The following is a 10,917-nucleotide window of genomic DNA, read 5'->3' as shown; positions in this document are numbered from 1 at the left end:
TATCTATGTTTTTGCCAGACTGGCAAAAAATACAGTATTTTCTGTGCTGAAAAATACCATGAGATAAAAAGGATTGAAAATTGCTGAATTATATCAATACTGTTAAACATGTAGGGCTTTTTCCCTCCCTGTTTAAGACGAATTTCACTTTGGGCATCGAATATTGACAAGCGCCAAGCTACTCTAATCAGGTTACCATTTACAGATAAAAACAGCACATCTCTGAACACCATTCAAAAATACTAATTCACACTTAGTTCTTATCGAATATCAGTCACCTAGAAGTTTCAAAGATCTTAAAAAAATGTCCCAAATCCCAGTCTCTTAAAAGTTCCAGTGATTTTACTCTGTGTCCACTCAGCACACGTGTTCACGCTGCTGTGCAAACAACGACCCAACTCCCTTTATCCCCACATTAAAAAATAAGGAAAAGACAGACGAAATAACATTCCCTCCATGCCGGGGAAGGTAGCATACAGGAGCCGTGGAAGAGGGTTTTCGGGTCCCCGCACCTGTTTCCCACGCGTCTGTCCCCTTGTGTCTTCTTCCTGGGCAGGAGGGCTCCTGAGGGCAGGCAAGATGGCTGCCATCCTTCAGTTATCACAGTACTGTACCTTTAGAATGGACAGCATCAGCACTGTGATAACTGAGCCAGGGCAGCCTGTCAGTCTCTGCTGGCTGGTGGCGTCCTTGCTGGGTGGACCGCATGACTCCCTCTGAAGGCTCCCCGTGAAGTGAAAGACCAAAAGATCCCCTTCTGGTTCGAGATGTGGGGAATCAGAAGGAAAAGTGGGGTCAGAGCCCAGCGAATGGTGAGGCTGAAATATGAAGAGGCCCAGGTGAATTATAACAGAATGAAAGACAAACACATGCTTTATACATATTAATGAGGATGAGCAACCACATGATTATGCAGTAAGCTTTCCAGATGTGTGTCACCGCATATTTCTTCCATGCATAGAGTCACGGACTCTATCCCTGATTTCAATCATTCATGAAATAAACATTTATTGAGGAACTACAATGTTGCAAGATCTCTTCTAGATGCTCAAGAAATTGAGAAGACATGGTCCCTGTTCTCCAAGTGCTCCTGATCAAACACAGCAATTCTCCTTCACTTCTGCCTGACATTCAGTAACTTTCTGTGTGTGTCCTTATTTGATTTTCCACAAGCACCCTATTGGGTTGTTAATGAATTATTCATTAATTCATCGAAAAAGGATTCTGGGAATAGATTAGACATTATTAGCCCGTTTTACAGAGAGAAAATAAAAAACCTAAGGTGATTTACCTGTGATCATACTCTAAGTGATGGGCTCAAATCCATGTTTAATGACTGAGCCCCGTGCTTTTTTTCTCTATCTCAATCTGGCCATTCAACTCCATCAACCGGATATTCAGATTACACAATTTATACACAAAAGAAGGGTTCCTGAAAACATCTACTCTTTGCTTAAGATTTTGAGTTTTCTCAGTATTTCAGGTCATAAAGCAGAAATTAGTGGGGGTTTTATGCTTTAAGAAGAAATGTACATTAGTAAAAAACAAAATGACTTTCACTGTTCTCCTTCTGAGCACTAAGAATGTACTCAGGCCCTGGCCGGTTTGGCTCAGTGGTTAGAGCGTCGGCCTGCGGTCCTGAGAGACCCGGGTTCGGTTCCCGCTAAGGACACGTACCTCGGTTGCAGTTTGTCCCCGGCCCTGGTTGGGTCGTGTGGGTGGCAACCACTCGACATGTCCCTTTCACGTCGATGTTTCTCTCTCTCTCTCTCCCTCCCACACTCTATCTGAACAAAAAAATAGAAAAAGTGTCCTCGGGTGAGGATAAAAAAAAAAAAAAAAAAAGAACATACTCAGATTGATGACCCTGACGATTACGTATTTAGCCCACTGGCAGGGTGTTTTTCACAATAGTTAACGTCAATCCTGTCGTCATGGTGGTGCAAGAATCGCTGATAAACTTTGGAACATTTTTTTTTTAAATCCTCACCTGAGGATATTTTTCCATTGTGTTTTTTGTTGTTGTTGTTTTGGGAGAGACTGGAAGGGAGGAAGGGAGAGAGGGTAGGGAGAGAGGGAGAGAGAGACGGAATAAAAATTTTGATGTGAGAGAGACACATCAATTGGCTGCCTCTTGCACAACCCTGACCAGAGCTAGGGATCGAACCCACAATCCCGCTGCATGCCCTTGACCAGGAATCAAACCTGTGACCCTTCAGTCCTCAGGCTGACACCCTAACCACTGAGCCAAACTGGCCAGGGCTGGAATGCCTTTTTAAAAAATCAACATATAGCCCTGGCCGGTTTGGCTCACTGGTTACAGTGTCTGCCCTCGGACTGAAGGGTCACGGGTTCGATTCCTGATCAAGGGAACGTACCTGGGTTGCAGGTTTGGTCCCCATCGCCGGTCAGGGTGTTGTAGAAGGCAACCAATCAATGTGTCTCTCTCACATCAATATTCTTCTCTCTCTTTCCCTCCCTTCCACTCTATATAAAATCAATGGAAAAATATCCTTGAGTGAAGATTAACAACAACAAAAAATCAACATATACATCTCATATGATTTGAAATTATCTCTACCTTTAAGTTGTATCCTAAAGTCATTTCAGGGATTAGTCTTAACTTTTAATAAAAAAAAGTACAAAAGGATTCTGAAATTGGAATTCAGGCTTTAGAACACCAACTTATTAAGATCATGATTCACTGAGCTTTTATCCATGTCGGATCTAAGTTCTCAAGTTATTTCAATATAAGTGAAGCTTGACAGATATTTGAAAAATAATTATGTTTCCAATTAGGCTCTTCCTCGGTTTCAAAGACTCATTATATGCAAATTAGATATTAGCACTGTACTTCAAGTAAGTCAGAAGATGAATCAATTCTTTTGATCAGAAGTAAAAAAAATAGAGTACAAAGATTCTAGCTCAATTATTAACCTTTATGTACTATGAAACTAACCTTATCTTCAGAAAAGTAATATCCAATGAAATAATCCACCTACACACAAATTGAAACAACATTCTCTAAACTGCAAAAATATCAAAAAGTTAAAGAAGTCCTTGCTTAGTCTTAGCCAACTGATGTAATACAAAGTTGAAACACGAGAGGGCAACGAAGATTTTTTTAAAGAAAAAGTTGGATCTTATAACCTAAGATTCCTGGAAACAGCTGCACATTTTCACCCAAATTATAAACATCTGTTAAATGAACAAAGATGTTGTGATTATTTGGGAATACAATGTAAGATAGCTGATCCATCAAAAAGGATAAAAAAGATTACCACCTAACATCTCCTGGCCACAAGTTCTGTCCACTCTGGAAAAGATGAATGCTCACTATGACACTTGAGGAAGGATAAGTATGGAAACAAATAAATAACCTTGATGTACTTATTAGTTATTAGACTGTTCTTCAGTATGATTGAATACTAGTGCAATTGAAAGTCTAAATACGAAGTATACAAAGATGAACTTACTGTTTGCAATGTACTACAAAGTTGAAATTCACACTATTAGCCGAGACCAAAAGCCAGACAACTAAACATTTTTGGTATAAGTAAAGAATATTTCCTTATTTTTCTCTCACTTCAATTTTTTTCCTATCTAAATTGGGGGTTAAAATACCAAGAGACCAAGTAATAAAAAGCAAGTTGTTATTCTGTGAATAGTTACTGAAATTAATATTCTCTCAGAATAATTCTAAAGCAGTTTCAAGAAAAATGTAGATTTTCAGAATCATATTTTATAAATATTAACAACTGCTTCAAAAATGTAAGTTTGTTTCTCCTTGGAAATTATTATTTATAAATGGCATTTTTAAAAAACCAAATCTATCAGAACATTTCTTTTTCTATTTATTTTTCTTACAAAAATGGAATTGTTTTGATTTTAAAACAAGTGAATGCAGGTGTTCATGGTATAGTATGAAAACTACACTGCACATTAAGAGAAGGAAAAGGAAACAGTGATATAAAATGTTTTCATCCAGAGAGTAAATTGATTAAATTCAGTTCTTCTATGCCCTCTTATCTATGACCAGAAAATGAAAATAAAATGATTTTGACTCTTTAAGTATCTGATTCTATATTAAATAATTGGAGGTATTAATAAGCTGCCAGCAATACAACATATTTGAAAATACTTTTAAACTAAAATAGTTTAAATAGGTTAATTTAAATCTATCAGTCTTTTACTGAAGTATGATTTTTCCCCCAATATGAAAACCATAATCCAACTCAGTGACATTATAATATGTGCAAATTTGACCAAACTGTGATATTATAAGAGTGTACTGTCAACAAAAGATGCTCAAATGTGCTTTGTCAGAAGTATACAGAATGTACATTAGCATTTTATTGCAAAGCTTTGCTATATTAAGAGTGTCTAAAAACTAACTTGTGCCAAAGTTTAACAGGACACTTTTTCAAGAAATGAGAAATTGGCTGAAAAGGCAAGAAAAAGCTAAGAACCACTGCCCTGCGAAAAGTCTACCCCAATTCTCACACAGAAGCATTCACTAGGGTGTCACTTTCACCTACTTTAAGCACTGACCTCTAAATAGTCTCACGCTGCATAACCTTAGCAGGCCCATCTGGAGGAACCGACCTGTGACAGAAAGCATGCACACAATAACGTGGGGACAGAAAGAAAAATGTGCTCTCATGCTAATGCTGACCGGGATTTTAGTCTCAAAAGGCTCCAGGAGACTAAATTTATAAATAAATGGACTGGCCCATACATTCTGATAGATGGCCTCTACTACCCCTGATAGGTTCACTCTGCATACATACTTTTAGTCTGTCCACTGCACAGTTATTTAATTTTCTGCTTTCGCTCTAGATTCCATTTTTCCCCAGAGTTTAGATTTTATAGCCTGCTCACAAGTCAGTTTTACTCTGATTTCACCTTGGCATTCTACCCTTTTAGAATAACTAGTCAAAATGATCCACCCCTAGCTAACCATCTCTAAAAACCCTGACTGCTTCCGATTAATCCATGATCTCCTCAAAACTGCAGCAGAGCCATTTAAAAATGCTGGGTCTTAAACTCTCAAATTCCCATAACAGACAGCTACAGGGGGCAATACCAAAGACATGCACTGACCTCCAGTTCTAGAGCCGTGGGCTGTTCCAGAAACACAATTATACTCCTCTTTTCTGCAGAGTCCACCATTCTCAGAACTTCCATTTCTACATCTGTAAAATGAACACATTTCTACTTGTAACATATGCCACAGTGGGGATGCACTCATTATTAAGTGCTATATCTTACACTGTAACTTAATGTGGCACTGTTGACCTCTACTTACTCAAATCAAAAGTATCGTTCCTAAAGTCAGGTATGTTTTCATGTCCCTTCCCAACACTAGTAACAGTCCTTTCCACAAAGTGCAAGCTCAACAAACATTTGATTAATTGATGAACCTTTTTATTTCTCAGTGATTCTCTAAATAGGGTTTCGGCAAAATTGTGTTTAATTCTAGCCTCTGTAGGTACGGTCTTAGGCATGGTACTTGACAGTTTGTCAACAATAAAATGAAGGGATAGTACTAAATGGCCCCAAAGTCCCTTCCAGTACCGTTACTGAATTTCATGAGACAAAAACCAAACCTCCAACAGAGCAATATCTCTATTCAAATCAGCACTGTACTTTTTTTGGGGGGGCGGGGGGAAAGGGTCAGCAACCTTCTGACCACAATTACCACCAGTGGAACTGTGATGGGGGTAGAAAGTAAATGAAGGAGGAAGAGAAAATAAACAAAGGTGAGTGATAAGTGGAATCATTAAAATGCCACCAGGTGTTACTGTGTAATTGTTACTGTGCCATACACTGTTCTTAGACATATCCTGGCATGCCTAGGGGCCTTTTATAAAAGCAGCTATAGCCAGATGTGTGGGTACCTACATTTTCCCATGTTGCCCTACTAACCCTTCTAGTACCCTGCATATTTTATTGACCTTCTTGAGTAGGGTGCACATCCTGCATAGAAATCTGCAAAACAGTCACTATTAGGTCTCAAGTACTAAAATAACAACTTTTAGGGTCCCCAAATCTCCACAAGGAAAAAAACGGGAAAGCAAATGACTGACAAACATGAAATAACTTTCTTGTAGTCACCTCTTTTGAAATCAATCCATGGTCCAACAGAAGTAAAATGTAAGCTATGCATGTAATTTAAAATATTCTAGTAGTTAACGTTAAAAAATAAAAACCCAAAAAGAGATGAAATTAACTTTAACAATATATTTAAACTCAGTATATCCAAAATAGTATCATTTGAACATGTAATCAATATAAAAGTTATTCAAAAGATATTTTACTTTATTTTTTTTGTACAAAGTCTTTGAAATCTGGAGCATAGTTTATGCTTACAACACATCCCAATTTGAACACTAAATTTCATCAGAAATACTTACTCTGTATTTGGATTGTATAAAATTTACAGTTTAAAAAGTATACACATGTGCCCAACTTGTTTCCAAATATATTTAAAATTTCTAATACCTGAATGAAATATCAATTTTAAGAATTACATAAAATTTCAAACTCAGTTCCTCATTGCCATGGCCATATTTCAGGGTGCTTGATAGCCACATGTCTAAGTGGCCACCATATTACTGCAGGTACAGCCAACCCTGTCTGTTACCCGGATTATTTTAAACCTGAACCAGATTAAAAGACGTTACCCCATTCAACAGCAAATCCTTCTACAGCACCCACCAAGTGCTCAAATTATGCCAAATATTTTATGCCCCACTACTTATCCTTACTTAAATTTTCAATATTTCAGTGATGATCACTTATTAAGCAGCTCTTCCCAAAGACTGAACAACTGTTTTAGCTCAGACAGAAAGGCGCATCTCAATTCAGAAAGAATGGAGACAATGAAATTCAAAGATATAGTTTGTTTCCAAGGTAAAGGTGGAAAATCCTGACATCTACTTCTCTGTCCAGGACATTAGTCACCTTTCGAAAGTTACAGCCATTGTTTAAAATGAGCCTCTCGACTTCCATACTCATAGCAACTGCCACTACCTCCTTAGATTCTTCGCCTTCCTCAGGTGCTCCCTCCTAGCCAACCCCCTATAACCTCCTTTATCCCTAGCTAACTCTTTAGTCCACATTCCAGGAGCCTCTCTTGACTTCATTCTGAACACTGCTTGGTATTGACATACTGAAACATATGAATAATTCAATAAATGAATCTCGAACCATCCTATTAATCATTCATTGGTCTAGGCACCCAAGTTATCTTGAGGAAAGCTTTTCTGAATATATATGGAAAGAATCCCCCCACCCTTACCCAAAGGAACCAATTACAAACACTACAGCTTTCTCTCCCCATGTCAAAGTTCAGTGTTCCTCCTGCAGCTGATTTAAAAGTTGATCTTCTAAAGGAGCTGGATTCCTAAGGTAGTTCTATTTTGAGCCTTCTTCCTGTTCTGAAGCTAAAGTTGGAAGGGCTTAGGGGGTGATGTCATGGAAGGGAGACTGTTTGCTTTTATAGAAGGGTCTTCTCCAGCAACTCTGGGATACTCAGATGATGGAAACTAGGGGAAATATTCACTTCTCATCTCTTTCCCCTCCCTTCTGAGTTCCAGTTATTCATTAGCCAACAAGAAAACAAGTTAAAATAAGCATGCAAACATCTTTACATATTTTACTCTGTAAGTATCTCAGAAATGAAGAGACTGTGGAGAAGAAAAATGCCTCAAACCAGGGAACAAGGGTGACAGCATCTTTTTCCACACATCATCCCCACCTCTCCAAACATCTAGCATAGGACTAGGGGCAAAGAGGGTGGAGGGACAGTTGGTAAGAAGAATAATGGGATGATAAATCTAGGAAGCTTGAAGAGGGAAATGCTGCGGGCAATCAGGACAGAAAAGGAGACCCTGTGTCTCTTCTCTTCCACTGTTTTCTCCTCCTTTTTGTATTGTTAGATTTGGGGCTGGGTGTGCCTTCTGCTTTGGGAGGCCTGTTTGGCTCTGGAGAAGGAAGAGGGGCCAGGGTGGGGCCTAGGGAAAGAGCGCCAGAGACTGCTTAGGCCTGATTCTGGGCTGAGCTTTTAGGGGAAGAATGAAAGGGACTGGAGGGGGACAGCTGAGGATTCCATTAGAAGACCCAATGCAGAATAAATAACGGCACTGGGCCAAGAGAATTCACCTCTGTCTCTCAATCTAAACGCAGCAGTTAGTTGCTGGTTGGTGGTGTGCAGGTCCAGAAGGAAGAGAAAATCCCAACAGGTCTGTAGACCACAACTTGCCAGGAAGGGGGGAATGGATGTGCCCGGTGCAATCCGCAGGTGGAAGAAGCACTTTCTGGCCAATTCTGGGATGGGGGGTTGGCTAAAAGCTCTGGGGAACAGAGGATTCCCTGGTTTCTTGGCTCACCTCTCCCCCAAAGCTGGAATAAGCACAGGTGTGGTCCTTCTCCAAGAAGGTGGCTTCTGGCGAGCGGGTAGCTGAGTGAAGGAAAGGATTCCTTGGCCCGGGAACGCAGAGAGAAGTCCTGGGGTCAGTTAAGGCCAGGAACAGGCGTGTCCGCCAAGTCCCCTCCCCCTTCTTGAAAACCGACCTGGACCAGCATAAATTACAGCAATACACCCCCCTCCCCAATGTTTCTAATAAAAGAAACAACCTCTCGTGACTACAGGAAAAAAACTGCAAGCTCTGGTTGATGAAAAGAAACAGGTGAACCTGAAGAGAAGCGGGAAAAGACTGGAGATAGGAGAATGAACGTGCAGAGAAATCGAGGCTTCCCCACCCTCCCTACACACCCTCCGCTCCAAGCTGGGAGAATCTGCGTGGCAGGTTGCAAGCTAAAAATGCCACGGTGACAGACTGCCACCTCTCCGCCCCGCGCCCATTCTCTCTCCTACCCCAGGGTCCAGCGTCTCCGCCTCGTGGTAGCGCCCCGTCTCCGGACGCCGTGCGGAGCTCACCCTCACCCGGACGGCCGCGGCCGCGGAGACTCCGTTCTTCCTCTCGCCTCCCTCCTCCTCCTCCGCCTCCGCCTCCTCGCAGACTCCTCCCGCCGGATCCTTCATGTAAACAACATCCAGGCTCTATTTACAGTCGCCGCCGGACCGCAAGGGACCCACGCCAGCACCCTGGAAGAAGGCGGGGGCAGAGGAAAAGCGAGTGCGCAACATTTACACACACACACACACACACACACACACACACACACACGCGCTCACTCCCCGCTCCCCCTCCGAGGGGCCGGAGCCGGGGGCCACCCGCGCCCTCGTCCACACGGCGCGGTGCCTGACAGCGCGGGGAGGGCCAAAGGGAAACCGCGGAAATGCCCGTAGGCGAGGTTCCCCCCACCCCACCCCGCAGGAAGAAAAACACACCCCAACAACAACAAACCCAGTCCAGCAACACGCTGGAAGTCCGAGCTGGAGTGCGGATCCCGCGGGCCGCCCAGCCGCTGGGGCGCCCCGCTGCCTACCCGGAGGTGACGGGCTGCGTGCGGTGCCCCCAGGTGTCTGAAGGCTAGCGGGCGCCGGGCAGGCCCTTGCCGCCGCCCCGCCCGCCCTCGGCCCGCCCCCCGCGCGGGCGCCGAGCCCTCCGAGCCCGCGGTGTGTGCGTGTGTGCGTGTGCGCGCGCGGGCCAGCCTCGCCAAACGCCTCTGTTCGCCCCCGAGGCTCACCGCGCCCCCGGGCGGGCTCCGGCGCCCTCAGCCAGCGCTCCGCCGCGGCGCACGGGCGCGCACACGGACATTCGGCGGCACGGAGCCCCACGGCCACACGCCCCCCGCAGGCGCCCGGCTCCCGCACGCGCTGTCGCCCCCGCGCCGGGCCGCCACCCCCACCCCCACCTGCGCCCCCGGGGGTCCAGGGCCCCCCTTCCTTTGTTCTTTCCGCTATTTGCATGAGGATTATCTAGTGACGCAGTAAGCCTCGCCACAACGTGACCGTCGCCATTTTTCTGTTTTTATTCTATCTCTGCCATGTGATAGATTGGGGGGGGAGGTTGGAAAAGGGAGAGAGATGGGATTTAAAAAAAAAAAACTTCCGGGTCTCATGACCGGGAAGGGAGAAAAACAAAAGGGAGACGAGACAAAACTCCCAGGGAAGGGGTGTGTGTGCGCGCGTGTGTATGTGTATACGTGCCCGCGCGCGCGTGCGCACCCTTCCCTCTTCTGCTCTGTGAAGGGGGGCTTCCGCAGCGCACAGGGAGCATCCTCCAGCCTAAGGAGCCCAGTGACCCTCGGAATGTCCAGATCGCACCCTCTAGCCAGGGCGGTCGCCTGTCTTGGTCCTACACCCGCCACATACACTCGGCGAAGCTGTCAGCTTGTCCTTTCTGGAGGCCTCCACTTGCCGGTCTATCCAGAGCTCGCGCTCTTGCTCCCGGGCGAATGTACCGTTCTGGGTTACGTCCAGAGAATCCCACTATTACCTAAGGAAAGAAAAGATACGGTATTTCCCAAGTTTTAAAATAGTTTGCTTCCATGCTGTTGTTTATGACAACCGCGTGGTAACGCCAGGTAGCATCTAAAATTGGTACGAATCTTTCCACACTTTCTTCCCCTTTTCTCTTCCCAAAGTGGAACACACCCTTGTGTGGTGTTCCATTGGGGGAGGGGAGGGGTTGATATGTGGGAACGGACTATACATCAAGGACTGATTTATTTGGAAGAAATTTCTAACAAATGGTTGTTCAGGGTGGTGGAACATTGTTTAAGGCAGTTGCATGGAACAAGGTGGATTCGTGTTACAATGATCTTATTCACATTCAGAGGGGGTGATAGACGTTTCATTTTTTACCAAGTCTTGTGTTCACGGTTGCTGGGGCACAAAAAAGTATTTGGGAACTCTGCCAGGTTTTTCAGTGAGATATAAAATTTTGTACTTTTGTTTACTACTGTATTTCCTTTGGGCACTTTCACTTTTGTTTCTTTTAAGTT

General features: G+C 43.7%; 1 protein-coding gene across 8 annotated transcripts; it reads right to left on the bottom strand.

Moving 5' to 3' along the window:
* Positions 1-10,041, bottom strand: LOC118627247. 8 transcript variants are annotated; one of them, XM_036257521.1, is made up of 6 exons: positions 9,826-10,041; positions 8,882-9,112; positions 8,394-8,464; positions 5,104-5,195; positions 4,552-4,605; positions 1-818 (listed from the first exon to the last, which is right to left on the bottom strand). In XM_036257521.1, the coding sequence occupies exons 2-6, from the start codon at positions 9,047-9,049 to the stop codon at positions 796-798; spliced, it is 408 nt and encodes a 135-aa protein (XP_036113414.1). In that variant the 5' UTR covers positions 9,050-9,112; positions 9,826-10,041; the 3' UTR covers positions 1-795. The 8 variants fall into 8 exon arrangements, 5 of the variants coding, with proteins under 5 accessions (XP_036113414.1, XP_036113416.1, XP_036113418.1 ...); XM_036257523.1 differs by lacking the exon at positions 9,826-10,041 and adding an exon at positions 9,359-9,451; XM_036257525.1 differs by lacking the exon at positions 9,826-10,041 and having other exon boundaries at positions 8,945-9,199.
* Positions 10,042-10,917: the final 876 nt, after the last annotated feature.

The sequence above is a fragment of the Molossus molossus genome, unplaced genomic scaffold, assembly GCF_014108415.1.
Source record: "Molossus molossus isolate mMolMol1 unplaced genomic scaffold, mMolMol1.p scaffold_m16_p_12, whole genome shotgun sequence".
Classification (NCBI taxonomy): domain Eukaryota; kingdom Metazoa; phylum Chordata; class Mammalia; order Chiroptera; family Molossidae; genus Molossus; species Molossus molossus.
This window is presented reverse-complemented; position numbering and strand designations above follow the sequence as displayed.